This window comes from Aphelocoma coerulescens, chromosome 2 (assembly GCF_041296385.1).
Source record: "Aphelocoma coerulescens isolate FSJ_1873_10779 chromosome 2, UR_Acoe_1.0, whole genome shotgun sequence".
NCBI lineage: Eukaryota > Metazoa > Chordata > Aves > Passeriformes > Corvidae > Aphelocoma > Aphelocoma coerulescens.
In genome coordinates, this window is record NC_091015.1 from 145043473 (window position 1) to 145061578 (window position 18106).

Consider the following 18106-nt stretch of genomic DNA (forward strand, 5'->3'; position numbering starts at 1 on the left):
ACTTGATATCAAAAACAAAACAGTGAGAAAGTGTTGCATTTCGTCAGAAATTTCTCTTTTCCTTTTGGGGAAATAAAATTACTTGAATTCTCAAGACTTAACTACTTTCTCAGAAAACCCCTGCATTAATTTCCTTATGAAAACTGCTCTGTACCAGGTGTTTTTCCTGCATGCTCCCAAAGAAATGTGTAGCATGGGAAGATCCCCAGAACTTATTCAATCATTCTCTCAACCATGGCTTGCACTGGAAATTTTTAATTTTTTTTTCAGCCTGACACTCTTCGTTTCCCAGACACAATTAATTGCCAGGAAAGGAGCTGTTCAGAGGAAATACATACCTATTGGGAATTTTATTTCATCTGATGTAGATTATGAAGCTTTTGGGAGAATCTGCCACAGTCAACAAATACAGCTGGGGAAAGAACACTCACACTTGGCATGACATTTTGCTGGGCTGCTCAATATTTAGTTGTTCACCAGAGTTATAATACTATAATGAACTTTAAAAATTATTCTGTTCCTAAAAAGAACTTTTCTGCTTACAGTGGATTTCAGGTTCAAAAATGAAAAATTCAGGGTATCTGTAACTTCGAACTGATAGGCAAGACTTGCCTGAATTTTGGAAATAAAAATGTACCATTTATTGGAGAATGATTTTATCAAATAAGTGTAATACACTATTAGATAAAGTTTTCTTATCACTTAGTCATTAATATTGCATTTTACATTGCGTAAGTGTAATTGTATAATATGTGAACTAGATAACAGACAAATGTAATAATCAGGCAAAGTTAAAGCAGTCCCTTTCAAGTGACACTACTGAATTCTCTCAGTTGAGAGGAAAAATAAGTGGTAAACACCTCTGTATTGTTTTTACTAACATTTTTTATTCTCTTTTTTATTTGAATGGCAGAAGTATTGGATTGTTTAACAGAACATCAAAAAGGTGTTTAATATTCTATAGTAATTAGATGTGTGGGAGTGAAAGAAACATTTATGTAGTGAAGATGTTTCTGAGTTTCAGGTTTTTTTCAGAAAATAGTGGCTCACCTGGACAAGTGTCTTGCAGTGGCTTTTAGTTTGCTCACTACTTGAAATTGAATCCGGTCAGTCCCTTCTCTTTCTTCTTCATATTCAGTTAGGTTTTTAAGTCTTCTCTCCTGCTCTCCTGCCCCCTTCTGTAGAGGTTAATGGAAATGTTTCAGTGGAAACAGTTGTATTCATAAACGGAAGAAAAGATTACTAGATTTCTTCATTCCCTCTCTTCTGTTTTACTTCTGGGATTTAATTCCATGCTATCTGAGGTGATAGTAACTATGTACTGTCTAGTTTTTTACTTTAAAAAACTCTCCCCTTTAATCCATCCACATAGTTGCCTTTGGTACTGAGATGTTTTATCTCCGGCTGACTTCAGAGACATGTTTACCCTCTGTCACTCCCATTCCTACCTTACGTTTTTTTTCCTAGACTACCTTTGTATTCCTGTTGATACTCAAGTCTTACTTTTTACACTTTAAAAATGTATCTTCATGAGGCTTCATTTGCATTGCCACAGCTTATTGGAGGAAGAAGGTATTCCTAAATGCATGAGTTTAAGATAGGTTCAGTTTTTGTGGAGGACAGTGTCCAAAGAACATACTGTTCTGAATGGTGTGTTGTGCAGAGAAGGAAGGAAAGGAGAAAAGCACCATCCATACCCTGTTCTGTGAATTTGAGACTTTCTTTTGCCTCCTTTTAGACCTTGCTCCCCTCCATTTACCTTGGTGGTCAGCTGATTAAAAGGGAGAAGTTTTATGGTGGTAAGACCAATATCCTCTATCCCTACCCTTTTCCTTCAACTCTCTGAGTGTTGACTGTGCGTTACCCTTTAGCATGACCATCTTCTGACAGGAGGAGGAACCTCCCTGTACTGCCCCATGATGTATTACATTCAGTGCCAGGGCAGACTCATGTTTCTGGTGTCTATGTATATGCCCGTGTGTGGGAGAGCTTGACCCTCTCTGCTACTCCCTATTTGTAATGTATCAGAGACTTGGAAGGACTGATATGGTACCCTGAAAGCTCTAATGCCTCTTCACACCCACTTGTGCATGATGATTTTGATGTAAGAGTTAATTATAATAATGAAAAACATCATTAAATGGAGAAGGTATGAACAGCAGGTCAGTGTTCTAGACAGCTACCTCTTACTCAGTTTGCTTTTGTGTTGCTAGCCTTGTGATTCCTCTTTGTCTGATTTGCTGCTTTCCAAGTAAAGAAAATGGAGGGTTTGTTGTTTTGGGTTTTGATTTCTTGTTTGTTTGTTTGTTTGTATTTATTTATATTCTTCCTGAAGGTATAAAATATAACATCTGTTCTCAGTGAGGTTTTCTGAATATTTCCTGTGTGCACATTGGTCTGTGGTGGTAGAGGGAGTCACTGAAAATATAAATAAGACTTGTGCTCAAGGCTGAGAAGCTAGTAATTCAACCAAAAAAAAAAAGAAAAACAAAGCCTATGAAGCCAGAATCCTTGCAGCTGCTGGCAATTAGGATTGTCAGTGGTGTTCGCTCCAGGAGTACTCTCCTAATAGTGTCCTCTCCTAGTGTACCTATGGTAGCGTGCAGCAGGCAGCTGCATTCTCACAAGGCAGGGATGTAAACACAGAAGGACAGAGCTTGGTGATTTGTACTGAGCAGAAGGAGGCCAAACAGGTGTATTACTTAAATAGTTCCCTCAAGATGTCAGCTGCTGGAGAGTCATCCTCGTGTCTGTAAGATCCAGCAAGTTTCTTTTTCAGTTGAAGAGCAGCTGATGCAAACTTCCACTTCCTACAGATTCTTGGAAAGCTGTTCTACTTTCCCAGAAGTTGGATAGTCCCAGGGTAGAATTCATTGAACTTCAGTTGATCATTTTACTAATCAGAGTTGTTTTCTGCTTCCTGTTTGGCAAACCATATCTAATCCATGCTATTTTTAAAAATTCTGTACTTATTGGAGAATTCTCTTGGTGTGTATGTTACTGAATATTATAATGAAATACAAACGTGTGTAAGTTACATTCTGTAACTTAAGACGCGTGTATTTATGGCAAGGCTATTGTGCTTGTTTGGTAAAGCCTAATTTTATCAAGTGCCTAGCAATTTTCTAAATGTTAATTTAAATGGAGTCCATGTAGTGACAGAATAATGCTGTGTTCTTCTCCAAAGGGAATTTTCCTTGGTAAGGCTGGTAGCTTCTGGAGCCTTTCTTACACTCCATTACACTTGTGCTGATGCTGCATCAGTTAAAGATTGGTGCAAAGAAATCTTGAAGAGACACTGTGTGGCTGGATTCCAGATATTCTAATCTTGGTAACAGACTACTGGTTTATTTAATTCAATTTTTATTGTATTTTTACTCTGCAGTTTCTTAAAATTTTCTGTATGTATTCCTCTTTGATTTTGAATTTGACAGTCTTGATATCTTTTCAGCTTACTATAAACCAAGAAATCAAATCTTACAAAGACAATATAAGAAGCAAACAAAGCAAGCAAATCTTGGGACAAATGATGACAGAAACACAGAATTAGGCTGAATTTATTTCTTTTATATTTTGCCAAGTGGTTGTAAATAGGGAATAGTACTGATTTTATTTTTATAGACCTAATTCTTCTGAGAAGATTAACAATACTTCTGACATTTTGACTAATTGCAATTACAGTTTGGCCTTTCTATCCAGATAATGGTGAGAATCTGGGAAGAGGATACAGAGTTGGAGTGTGCACAATGACAGCTTTTGTTTTGTAAGGACTTTATGGTGCTGGAAAAGGGGATTTACTTGCATGGAGTTCAGGCTTTGCCATGCTGCTCCTGATGCAGAGAAAGTTACAGGCATGAGGCACTCGTGAATAGCTACTCTCCATAGCTAACTGTCAGAGCAAGATATTTAGTTTCCCTTCTGTTCTGCTACAGTATGTTCCATCACTCCCTTTAAAGTGTAAAGCTTTGTATATGATGAGGGGGTTTTCTGTGATATGTAGAATATACAAGTGAAAAAACAAAAGCAAAGTATGAGCAAGATGTGAGCCTGTTACAGAGTTAAGGCTGTGATCTTGCTGTGGGTATAGCTGGTGATTAATGTAGTTGTGTTTCTATTCAGGAATGTATTTTATTATTTAAGTCAATATTAACAAACTAGCTGATCTGACATGAATTTTTAGTTTACATGTGGTTCATACAGTGAATTTTGCATGGGTCCTGTAGAAAATGGGTGGTCACATATGTAATTAGAGTCTTGTAATGTGTTTGTCTGAATGAGCAAACTTAGGACAACACTGGCAATACTTATGCAACACAGATTTTATATTTCCCAACTCTAGATTGCTTTTTGAGGTTGATGTGAAGAATGGGGCATTGAGGGTGTGTGTATACACATTATGGCTGAAAGAAATCTTTCTAAGCTTTTGTATAATCAAGTTTTGATTGTTTTGGTTTTTTGGTTTTTTGTTTTTTCTTTTAGCCATGTTAGAGTTATTGTAATGTTGTGGTTACTTCTCCCTTTAGGAGATTGCTATCATTTCCTAAGGCTTCTACTTGAGATCTGTTTTCCATCAGGGCATCCAGTTTAGCTTGAAGCACTGGTTCTTACATGGTTTATTTTTCCCTGGGCATTTTAGCTTATCTTAGAGATAAGGGTTGGAAGTGCAGGAACAAAGTAATGAAGCATGCAAGGTTAGCTACCACAGTAACAAGAGTTAGAACTGACCTTACACCAGCAGCACATCTTTTAATCAGATTTTTTAGTTTCTCCACATTTGATTGTTTTACTCAGAAGAGAAACTAACTAGCTGCTTTTTGAGTTTTTTAGCCTCCCTTTACACTTTCGTGTAAGATAGAACACACATCTGTTTCTTACTAGTCATCTGACATGTACTTTTAACAGAGAAAATGTGCTCTTTTTTTTTTGAGCATTTTCTCTGCTGTTATTCATACCATGACACTTCTCTTAAATACTTTTCCAAGATGTGAAATCTAGGGGTTTATCAAAAGGAAAACTCAACCACTTTATTTATCTGAATCTTGTCAGCTGTTGAACAAGAATGATGAGTTTGTATTAACATTAATATGTTTTCAGTTAATAGTTTAAATATGGATATGAGGTGATTCATTAGATCTAAAATCAAAACAGGTGCTTTTGTTAAGTAAATAAAAAATAGTGGAAGAACTACTTACCATCTCTTCTGAACACCAAACCATGGTGTTGGACTGGGGATATCATATATTAAATGGCCTAATTACCCTTAAAGTTTTGCAGAATTAATTTAGGCTTTGTTGGATGACAGCATTTCTCAGAGAGAGTGTGTGTTTGAAGGAGCAGATGCTGACATCACTCCCAGGTGTTAGTGGAAATGCCAGAGGTGCACCTTGCTTGCCTGTAGGTACCAATGTTGAATGGTAAAGTTGAATGCTGATTCAGAGTCAGGGTTGCTTTGTGATCTCTATAGCTGCTTTTATATGATGCTTTCCTCTCTTTTCAAGGTGCAAGGAATGGTAAATGCGAGAGAGTTTAATTTTTTTTAAATAAGATCCTTCTTCTTTTGAAATAATAGTCACAAAATCTCGTTTGTTCAAACTCAATGAAAAAAAATCCTCCTTGTCATCCCTCCCCACCACCCTCCCCCCCAAAAATTCTTTCTCCTGCTTATCCTGAACTACATCCTCTTTGCCCTGTTTTGAGCCAAACTCAGGAATGCTTCTCTCTATCTGTTACACACAGAGTCTGCTAGTAATTTCTATTTTGTTTAGTTAATGCTTGCTCAGGTCTTGCCATATGGTCAGTAGCCTTTCCAGTTCTTGGTTATCTCTGCATAAAAGGTGCTTAATTTGCTTTATTTAGATTTTTTTAATGTACTCTTTGGCACTTTATTAAGCAGTTTATTATGTTGATGATAAACTTTAACACATGGCATGTTTTGCATGCATATAAACTTTAATCAGGTGCATCCCAGGATGCTTAGTGTCTGCCACAAATGTTTTCTATGTGAGTTTGCCTTGTAGCATTAGGAATATACAGTACTGTGATATTGCTTTGTGTCTTTGTAGTGATCATGCTTAGGGTCCATGATCTAAATTGGCTAAATTGAAGAAACAAATACAATTTTAGGGGTTTCTGAGAAATAACAGGGATGGTGAAATCAGTAATAAAACTTGAATTACTGCAATTGAGCATTCACACCATGTTAATACTAAGACATAAACTTGCCAGAAGATACAGGTGAAAGCATTCATTTAAAACGAGCAGAAACAAACAGTTTCTGCTCAGTCGCTGAATGTAGGGTTTTGGTTTTTTTAACATTAGTACATGAAGTTGTCATCTCTCTTTTTTTTTTCAGTCTGTTGTTTATTTTACATTGTTTGGAAAGTCTCTTGATTAACATGCTGGGTTTATCCCCAAACACTCAAAGAAATATTAAACATATGCAGCAAGTTATCACAGTTTAAAAGTGGGGATAAGGGGTGCCTTTTCTTTTTTTCCAACAAAGGGAAAGAAAAAAATGGAAAAAAGGATCTGAACTTATAAGTCTACCTGAGTTTATCCCACTCAGGGAGTATTTCATGGCACAAGAGATTCTGAGTTTCAGGGCAAACATTATTTCAAAGGTGAGCTATGGGTCACCTGACCTGCAAAGCTGAAGGGAAGAGGCACCGGCCTTTGATTGAGGTTCGGCTGTAAACAACTGGGAGCAACAATTTCCTGAACTGTTGCCACTCAATAAGCAGCTCTATCTATACTCTGAAACAGCTCCTGCAAGACCTCTGTAACTGTTTTTTAGTATTTTCATGTGCAATAAATATTTATACATATCTGCTCTGTGGGTTATGTTATTGATGATAATATGACTTGTTATTGCTAAGAAGGATTTATACTTCTAAACAAATAGAACTGAATAATCTCTTCAATTTTACCTAATCTATAACCTTACAAAGCAGATTTCTCCTTTCCTCCTTAATATCTCCTCCAGGAATTAAGTGGGGTTTTTTCCAGTTTAGAAGACTTAAAAATAACCCAATTTTAATTTTTGTTGTCGTTGTTTAAATGTATTAACGAAATGTGTCTGCTACTCTGAGAAGGCTCACAGGTGAAGATTTTCACACACTGTGCGTGGTTCTGAGCAACTGGTTTTGGGTGGCCTGCTCGAGGGGGGGGGGGGGTTGGTCCAGATGACCTCCAGAGATTCCTGCCAACCTCATCTGTTCTGCAATTCCTGTTATTTGGAAAATAGCATTAAAATTTAGTAGTGAATTTTAATTTCATTACTTGTCACAGGAAAAAAATGCACTTATGGCAACCTGTTCACTTAGACTTTTCATTGCTTTTCTTTCTGGTAAAGCAGTGAATAGAGTGTGATATCAAGGCCTGTCAAAGCATGGCAATGACCTCAATAGAGCTGACAAAGAATAGATTTCTAGATTTCTATATAATAGTAACAGTCAGATATTCTGATTGGTGTAAAAATACTTGATGTATTTTGTCAAAAGGTTTATTAAAAATTGTAACTATGTCCCTTTTGAGAATATGGTGGGGATGGTCATGAATGTATTCTTTTTAATAATTCTACGGTAATGCTAAAAAAATTACAGAGCTGAGTTGTTAATACTGTGTTGGTTTTGGTTTTTTTTAACAGTCCACATACTGGGGGGCAGAGTTACCAGCCTGATGTACCCCAAATTCCCACAGCTTGCATCTCTGTGGAAGATGCTGAAATGATGTCACGAATGTCTCTCCGCGGCACTAAGGTTGTTGTGCACCTGAAGATGTGTGCTAAGACCTATCCAGACTCTCCATCCTTTAACACTGTGGCAGAGATAGTTGGAAGCAAGTACCCAGAGCAGGTGGGTGAAAATATACAAAAACCCCCTCATTTTTTCTTTAAAAATATGGAAGAAACAAACCAAAAGAACAGCCCTTTCTAAGAAATCCCTAAAACAAGTAACTTTTATTCACACACTCTTCTCTATTTTAGACATTTCAGCTTTTCAGTCTTTTTTTCAGGTACAGGTTTCATGACTATGTTTAGCAGGTGTTGTATGTGTGTTTGGAATAAACCATCTGCACCACCAATTCTGTTTGAACATTACTTAATCCTACATTGTTGACTTCCATTTATAAGACTTTTCTTCTTGCTTTCTCTTTTCTTCCAACTTCTTAGCTAAAAACCATACAAACTAAACTCATGGTGCTGAAGGATTTGTACCTGGTACAAGATCTTCTGTGTCAGCTTACAGCATGGAATTACTTTTCTGGCAGTATGTTTTATTGTGAAAATATTGATGCAACCTCAATTACAGCAGCACTAGAAATTGCTGCTAGAGTACCTACTGAGCCACAAGGCTTTTTAAACATTGTATTTTTATGGCTTCAATGGAGAAGAAGAATGACTATCTCTGACCTTAAAACCAGGCATAGCTCTTAAAAGATTTTATCTTTTCTGAGATGACAGTTCTGTAGCTCTGGCTTGTGGTGTCTAGAGATCCTCAGTGTTAGCATGACTGTACAGTTTCAGCAGCTGGATCACTGGGCAGGGGAAAAATAACTATCCTGATGGTTGATTGGTTTACATAACATCACCTGTGAGTCTAGCTTCATGAATCACATATTTACCAAGTTAAATGCTCCAACTTCCTTGTTAGGGTGCATTTAATTTAATTTTATGTCATCTGCATTTTTAACCATGTTTCCAACCAGTTAATAGGCTATCTTTCCTGAATTATGTTTGGTGTATTTCAGAATTTGACATTTCAATTCAGGTTGTGAAGTGTTCAAATGTAGACTTCAAAGATATGTTAGGGTGCTTGCCTGTACTTGATTTCTCTTTGGTCTCCTGCTCTGTTTCTTTAAGTAATGAAGTGGATTGGGATCTCTTCACTACTTCCACTGACAAGCTCAGGTTTTTTAAACACTGGGTAAAGGCTTATTTACAAGCCTCCTGCTGATGTTAATGGGAGTGGTAGTGGACACACTTTGAAAATGTAACCAAGAAACAGAAAATAAAACAAATGAATGTTTAAGTTTTTTAGTACTCAGTTCCTTTTGGAGCCTTAATGGGTGCTTCACCATGCTCATTCCACTGCGTTACTCTGGTAAAAATGGGAACTGTCTCGCTATTTAGGGAATATAATATATTGCAGATCCAATCTCTTACAATGCCCTCTATGTCAAATTGTTTCAAAATGCAGTACAAATCCAGAGGAACAGAAAGGTGCCATTTCCATGGGCCAAAATTTCAATTTAAGTTTTGAATCAAAACAAACCCAAATCTGGATCTCTGAACTCTGGGTGAGAAATCAACAGTGGGTGGTATTGCTCTTACAAAGGTCTAAAGCAACGCAGTTTAAAATTACGCTGAAACCTGTGAAACATAACTGGTCACAGGTATTGCAACAAATTATAACTTAAACCCCTGAAACTTAGTTGAAAATGAGGGTCACTGTAGGACACTGAAGGAAGTGTATGAAGTCTGGTAAAAAGTGAGATGTAACTGCACATTTAGGTATACTCGTGTTCATCTATATATTGACCAGAATTTTAACATTTTTATTAAAAATAATCACCATGAACTGAAATAATATTTGTCTGACAAGTTTATGTTACAGGCAATATTAAAATACTTTAAAGGAGAAAATAATTTTTTTTCTTACCTGTTTAGGGTTTGGGGGGGGGGTATGTTATTTTTTGTTTTGCTTTGTGGGTTTTTTTTTATTATTTTACCACTTTTGCAGCATATGTAGTTCAGTTCCTCCTTTTTCAGTCATTTTTCCAAGTGTTTTATGTTGATTCTTGCATAAAGCAATTGAGCTTTGGGGGGTAAAACTAGGAAAATGTTAAGGAAAACAGAAAAAAAGTAGTTGATATATTTTTTATATATTCTCCTAAAGTTCTGCTGTATTTTAGACTTAGCATTCTAAAAGTCATTGCTGCTGCAAGAAATGTTGATATCATCAAAACAGGTACTCAGAATTGTTCAAGCTGCAAACCTTATTTTAGGCACCTGTGCTTAACTTCAACACATTTGCTTTTCCAAGTAACCTAAAGCAGTAAAAGAAATGTGATTACTGCTTTGTGATGCATCAAGCTCTCAGGGATGCATTCATCTTCAGAGGCGATGATGTGACATGAGTGCAGATGTCCTGTGTCTTTTTGGGGCATCTCTTCACCCAATGGGCAAGTACTTTTGAAAGATTAACCCACTGATACTTCAGGTTTCCTTTCTAATTTATCCTTTCTCTTTGACCAGCCAGCAGGCAGTAAGCAAACGTTACAGCTGGAAAAAAAGTATAGTGAAACCTACTGCAAGCTGCGACTTTGCGGTATCAAGTTTTCAGGTGGTGTAGAAAGCGTCTGAACAGAAAAAGGAAATGGATTTTGTCATGCTCTCAGTAAAGTTCAGTGTCTCACCAATATCTCTGTTCTGTTTATAATTGTATTATTCCTTCTAAGTTAGGAAAGGACTGTTCTCTCCAGATAAGACTCTTCCTATGTCAGGGCAGGCATGAATCATGCATGTTTGGAGAAGAGACATCCACCAGCCTCATGAGAGTTGAGGTCCTTGTTTAGTACCTGCTGAGGCCTCATTAACCTGTAGGTGCCCAAAGGAGGTGAGCCTGTGCCTATAAGATAATGAATTCAAGATCAGCCTTTTCTTCTTGCAAACAGATGGGAAGCAGTGGGACCAAACATGCTATGACTTGATGGCCTGGCAACATTTCCGAGCTTGGGAGCCCATTCTCACAGTGCTTAGGACAGAAGTGAGAGTAGAGAACCTGTGGGTTATAGGATTTAACATATTTCAGCCTGTATGACTGCTGACAATTGAGCCAAAAAGTTTGTGAAACGACAAAGGTATGGTAGCAGAACCTGCTGAGGTCCAGGCTATTGCAGGTTAGAGACACTGGCAGTTCATTCCTGACTTTTATCTTGGAGGAGTATTTGAGCACTCTGTTGCACCTAGGCCCGTGCTGTCAGCATCCTTTTGTGCTGTATTGTGTGTTGGTGAGATGTTTTATTTAAACTGTGTAAGCTGACACTGGAGACTGACTGACTGAGAAATTCACAAGTTAACTAATGTGGTTTTCATTTGAAATTCAGGCAGAGCTGGCAGTAAAACATGTTTGTCTTCTCATTTTAATACAGATGTAACATGATTGGTTTTAAAGTGCAGCAGCAACCGTTCCCATCTCTGGGGAAATGCTATAAATAGCAGCTGTTTGTTGTTAATCTGGCTTCAGTGTACCTAATGCGCCAAACATGGAACCACAAAATATGTGATTAACTGAAAAGGTGTCAAAGTGGATAAAGATACAACTCTTCTACAATCTTGACTTTCAGTGTCCTTTTGTACTGTGTGTTTCTTGGTGTGCAGTGCTGTTTTACTTATCCTACAGTTACTAAGTGATGGAAAATCTGTTTCCTAAGTGCCCTACAAAATACATAAATTTAATGGCTGCTCATTATTCTGTGATCCAGGATAAATACTTTAGAGCAGAAACACAGGAGCTTATAAGTGGCCTTTTCAGAATCCTGGAGAGCTGTTCCAGGAATTCACTCTACAAAGCTTTTTTGCCTCCTGTTTTTATGGAATGCCATATCTACAGTATGTACCATTTGAAAAGTGTCTGTATTTTGAACACCATAGACATGAAAGACCATTGAAGAATGTACTGTAGCTTAGAGCCAAGTTTGAACAGGGCTTTGAAAGTCCTAGGGATGACCTGAGAAACAGAGATGCTAAGGTAATAACATAGATTGTGAGGTTCTTTACCAGTCTGTGATTGATGTAACAGAACCTGTTCTGCAAAGGAAATAGATGCTTATTTACTTTTTCATTCTTCTTCCTTTCCCAGTTTCAAAGATCAGCCCTGTCTCAGATTTTGTGATACTGGGCACAAATCCAGGGAACAAGAGAACATAAAAATTGTCCAGGCTTCTGAGCCTGTTAGGCATTCATGCACATAACAGAAGAAATAATTTGTAGACCAAAAATACACCCCAACGCCAAGAAAAAAAAATCCAACACAAACCAACCAGACTTTTCTGAAGATGTGTAAAACTCAGTGCAGTGTTGTTTTATGGCCTGGCATCAGTTCTACATATGTTAACAAAATGTCTATCCATTAGCTCTTTGATGTGGCTTCCAGATATCCCTGTGCTCTAAGTAAATCATGCATACAATAGAGCTTTGAGGAGAAATGTTCTAAGAGCTTGATGCCATCATGTTATGGCTCCATTATCACATTTTCTCCATGTGGATTGTTTTGCTATTCATTCCAAAATGTTGAAAGGGTTTCTAAGTACAATTCTGTGAGCCTCTCTCCTGTGACTGTAAGCTGATGCCTGTTGCTGCTAGAATTTAAGTGAATTTGAAAGAATTAGAAGATTATTATGGAGATTTGGTTTTGAAAGTTTTGAGAGTGCCAGCCCATTACTTCATGACAGTGAACTTCACATGACAGTGAAGTAGAAAAAGAAATGGTAAAAAAGAAACAAGAGAAAGGGTAAAGAAAGAACACTGGCATTGTTAAGAAACGTTGTATTTTGTTTGAAGTATTTTTGTTTATATTTGCTGAAATAAGTAGTACCCTCTGGGTGTGTTTGTTTTATTAATAACTGTCTTTTTTACTATTATTTGGGGGGCTGTCTTTTATCCTGTGCCTTGTGAGAACATTGTTGTCATTTGTTCTTAAACAGAGGTCTTGTCATGATGAAAACAGTCCAATTAATATGAAACTGATATGGAGGAAACTTGTTCTTTGTAATGTGATCATTTAAAAAAAAATTTATTTAATTATTTTAACTACCAGAAGGCCTATCAGATTTTAAGACTAAAGTCCACTCTGGATTTTGTGGTGTATAGCTTGGCAAATATTCTAAAACTTGAATTGCCTATTTAAAACCCAAGAGCTGACTGAAAGCATTTAGGATTTAGTTCTTCTAGGGAGAACTTGGCAGTAGTTTGCCTTCTGATTAAATGACCACTGCACCCTAATGTAATCGTATTTTTTAGAAACATCATGATCTGAGTATGCAATAGCTACAACTTAAATTTCATTTGTACACGTGGGGTTGATGTTGTTCAGGGGCAACAGCAGAAAAACACTGTACTACTTAGAGGTGGGTGTCTGAAATATTGCTGGAACAAGTGAATGTTTATATGCAGAAGAAAGATTCAAAACAGCTTAGGTATTTTAAAAAATTATTTTCCTGATATAATTTTTCTTGAAGGAATCAGTTCTGGTTCACCAGTGTAGTGTGACCTTTATGAAGTTCAGGTATTTTCCAAATGACCAGACCATGTCTCTAAGTGCACAGGTGAGAGTGGGGCAGATGGTCAGGGTGGTAGCAGTCTCTGCTGATCTTGAAGACATCTGAAGCTCTCTGTGTCCCAGCTTGGTGATACCAGAGGAGGACCAAGGGATGTGATCCACTAGGTGCAGGCAAACCAGCAACTCTTTGAAAGGGTTCTCCTCTTGCCAGCTGAGGCGAAGTTGCTGTCACTGCATATAAACCATTGCAATATGAAGGAAAAATGTATTAGCTTTAGCGACCGTCAGTGCCTGCTCCACAGGGAGCAGCACCTTCTTAGAGTGTGCAGTCTCAGCTCACTGGCGTGCACCTGGCAACGTCCTAGCTTACTGCACCAGGGCAACAGTGCCAAGGGATGAGGATGTCTAGGTGGCCTTCCTCACTAGAGTCAAGTGGAGCTTGGAAGAATGGAATGAGGCTGTCACCCTGCTATATATGTTCTATTTTTATTCCCCTGATGTAAGTCTAGGCAGTGAGCTTCCTGCCTTCCACCTGAGCTTTGTCATAGATATCACCATGTATATGACCGTTGGCTGCACACCCCAGCCCCTTTCTTTGTTTGAATCTAGGCTGGTTTCTGCCCAAACCTATTTGCTGGACCTTTCCTCTGTGCACTGCTGTTCAGAGTGTTTGGTTGTGTTTTAAATCCTTTACATCCTAAACTGCAACCAGCTAAATTCTGAGACTAGAAATTAAAAAGTAACATTTAGAGTGCTTGTTCTGTTGGCCAGCAAATTCACCAGAGCATGCAGTTTTGTAGTCCTTTTGACGGTGTGAGTATAAACAGATACGCTATAATATTTTTTCTTTCCATCCATTCCTTTGTCTCTACTCCCACACAGCAGTTTAAAGAATTACTGTGGGATTTTATTTCAGTAATAATTTACAAATACACATAGGATTTACAAATGGTTGTGAAAGCTTTTTTCCTCCACATTGAAAAAGTTATCTTCTAAAATTACACTGCATCTTTCTTGCATTCTGATATGCAAGAATATCTAAAGGGTAGTCCTGGGTTCGGCAGATGTAAAACTTGCCTGAGGCATGAAGTAAGAAACACCAGAATATTGAGGAGGAAGGAGGAAAGAAACAATATTTTTCTTTTAATTATGAATAAGTAGGTGCCAGAAAGACTAGGGCCGAGTGTCAAGAATTAGTCTCAAAACAACTATTCTCTACAAGGGTTGTCAAATACCTGTACTTGCATGTTTGTACTTGTTAGCTGCAGACTATATGCTTAACCTTGTACAACAGGAGGCCTACCAAGACCTTGTTTTTTCATGAATGACATGCTAAAAAATACGTATTTTCCATGCAAGTCTAATGGAAAACTGCTTATCTAAGAGTATGTGGGTTGAATGTAGAGGGCTGTTCAACACAGATTCAGAGATTCCTGCACGTAGGACCAAAGTGGGAGATCTGACTGTGAGATTTTTACCTAGTGGACAGAGCTGACATTGCTGATGGAGTGAAAGGGAACTGCTAAAAGAAGTGAAATGTAAAATGGTCAGGTTGGGACTGAAGTGAAAGGTGGAAAGAACTTGGTCTGCTAATCACACTGAGATACTGACAGCAAAGTTGTTAATAAGAACTGTGTGATTGCAGCAACTGAGATGGTTACTCAAGGATGTAGTAGAGTATGTAGCAGAAGTCATAGTTTTGGTGGGCAGAGAGAGCTGATGAAACATGGGACCAGCCCCTGAATTGTGGGTAGACTTGTAGGGTTTTATGCATCACAGTGCTACTTTGTGAGATCTGGGAGTGGGGATAGATGGTGTAAACAATAAGCTGACACAGTTGGTGTGGTCTTTACTAGAATTGTTCTCAAGACCTTGGTCTACTAACAAAGTACATGCTTAAAAATGTTAATATCGTTTGTTCTTTTCCTTTTTAAAATACCATTGTTACGTAGTTTATACTTCAATCTAGAAGAAGCTGCCCAGGCTTCTGAGACCTTAAAGATCTTGAACTTTGCCACTCTAGCTTTTTTGTAAATGTAATTTCAATGATGCAAAAGTATTTACTATGGTTTGGCAAAGCAAAATACCCTGTAAAACACATAATACCAGTAAAATCTGTCCAAAATGCTTGTTAATAAAATGTTGAAGATCTTGTGAGTCTGGCAGGCAAAGATCTTAATTAAATCAAAGAATGAGTTTTGTTCATAGAGTTTCTCAATTACTGTCAGTACTTATACTAACAATATGTCATGATGTAATATGTAAGTTATCTAGAATTTCATTGTGCACAAATATAATTCTAATTCATTGCAACAGGTAAATGGAATTTTGGACTAAATGCTGTTTTACTCCTTTCAATAGTGTTTGTTACAAATGTAAAATGATTTATTTGTTTAGAACTGAGATCCCATTTTTTCTTTACTGAAGTCACAAAGGAGAAAAAGGACATTACAGGGTCAGAAAACATATTTTGTACTACAGGTTCTGTAGATTTGCTTCTTTATACATGCTGAAAAGCATGTTCCTCATGGTCTGCATTTGCTTTTCACATTAGTTTTTATTCTGTCATTTATCCCATAGACTAGTTTACAGATTTGAACAAAAATATATTAAAATGTGTACTCTTCTGGTAGTTACATAAATCCTTGACATCTGATTTCTTTCCCAGTGTTTGAATTTACAACCATCATTGTGAAATATTAGTCTCAAAAACAGTTTACAATGTCCTGGTATAAATTATTCAGAAAAAAACCCCTGTGTTCCAATTAATTTAATCAGACATTATCATGTAGAGGGTGAATGGAATAATAACATGATGTAAGATGAAACAGTGTGAAAACTATACTGCGTTAGAAATTGCACCACATTAGTGGGTTTTTTCCCCTGGAGTCCAGATAAGGAAATAGAAGTAGAATTTTCTGTGCATTTAAAATATTTTAATGTGGGGAATGATATTAATGCTGTCTAACTACTTCTTTAATTCTGGGCTTTATTTTTTAAATTGTGTACCTGGACTTATCGTTGTGCTTAGTTTTTACTTTCAGTGATGTCAGCTGGACAAAGATTTTCCTCATCCTCTTCAGTGCCAAGTTTAATCTGCTGCTTGTGTGAGAAGGTACTTCATGAAATAATTTCACTGTAAAGGAATTTGTTACTGTAAGATGTGTGCGAGTATATACATAAGATAATTTTAGGACACTGCCTTCTGTGGCATGCTGCTCAGCAGAGTAGAGCATATTCTACCATTCCAAATGAGAAATCTTTGTCATCCAGCTTCTTGCCAAGAGAAGATTACTCAGGTCTCAAATGTGATGTCCTCCATCTTCTTCTTTCACTTTTCAAATAATCAGGAAGAGGACCTGAGGTCACATTTTTCTTTGTGAAGGAAAGGAAAAACCGTATCTTTAACTGTTGACAAGTATGTTTCTCTCTGTCTTATCTTACGAGCAGATAACACAGCTCATGGTCTGTTCTGCTTGTATGACTTTGTTTCTTGGCATTGTAAACCTGAAGTCTTGGATTTATATTCTCCACTTCTGCCTGAAGTCCACTGACCTCAGTTTATGTGTTAAAGTGCTCCAGGGATCTGTTCACTTAGCTGGAATTAATGTTCAGATGATACTTTATTTGACCATCTCTTAACACGTTCTGCAAGTTGTTCTGCAGGTCCTTCTGGAAGTCTGCAGCTGTGCATATAAATAGGCTATAGTTAATAACCCTATTTACAGCAAGCCCAAGTCTGATGTTCTTTTCTTGTTCATTAAAGTTTCCAGCCTTCAAATAAGTTCGACAAAATAATTGGATTGCACCCTTATCCACTAAGTACATTACATTTACTTTTTCACTGATTAATTTGGCAGTTTAATTTAAAATTGCCTAGACAAATTTAAATCCTTAGTTTCAGGAAAGAGATACAACTAAGTATAAAGAAATATAAATAAGCTATCTGATAGACTGGTTAAATTTCAACAAAATTGGTACGGATAATATTCTAGATTATATGAAAATACATAAACTTTATGTTCTTTTGTCTGTGGACTGTTATGCACACAACGTCCTGCTAGGGATCAACATAACAGCCCTTGTTGCTCCTTCAAACTACCCAGCAAGCCTTTCAGAATGCTTGAGAATGCTTTCAGAATGGTCCAAGTCAGCAATGGTTAGAACTCAAATTACTTCAATTTTCTTTAATCTCTAACAGGGTTTTCAGTGAATTAAGAACAACTTGGGCTAAGATCACAGTCACACTTAATTGTGACTTTCTGAATCTGGTGGTGACTGGATCATGGTGGGGGAATGTGATTACAGGTGTTGCCAGGATCAGACACATAAAAGTACTAAGTACTCTGAAGAAGAAAACAGCAATTCAGGATAGTGCTGGCAAATTCATAGGAATCACTCATACTCACCAGGCTGAAACGGGATCTGCTTTTCTTTAGGAAGCAGAAATGTAATGTACAATGTGCCCCTGGCAAGGTGCCTCATACAAGATCATTGCCCCTATTTACTGAAAGAAGTTCTAAAGTACTTACAACTTAGCAGGCATGGTACAAAATGTACAGTGAGATTATATCCAGCTTTTCCTTGGAAGAGCTGCCCTGCCCTGTAAGAAAGCATGTTTTAGACACCTTCACAACTTGAGGAATTGAAGAGTCTCACTTGAAAACCATGTTTGTACAGAGACAAGTGGAGGCATCTAGACAGTCTTTCATAAGTGCCTAAGTTCCTGAGAGAGCATCTGGTTGGGCATGTTGTAATTGCTGCTGGTTGTTTCAAAAGCCTTTGCATGAAAGAGACGGCTTTGTTTTCTAATTATCTATGTAGCC

The 18106-nt window shown here is 37.3% G+C and overlaps 1 protein-coding gene across 2 annotated transcripts in view; it reads left to right on the plus strand.

Annotated features, from left to right (window-relative positions):
- CPQ (carboxypeptidase Q) overlaps positions 1-18106 on the plus strand; it is a 133648-nt gene that overhangs the window by 25206 nt on the left and 90336 nt on the right. For both annotated transcript variants that reach the window (XM_069005190.1, XM_069005192.1), the window contains exon 3: positions 7646-7853. In XM_069005190.1, the coding sequence (XP_068861291.1) occupies positions 7646-7853 (208 nt within the window). The remainder of the gene's footprint in view (positions 1-7645; positions 7854-18106) is intronic.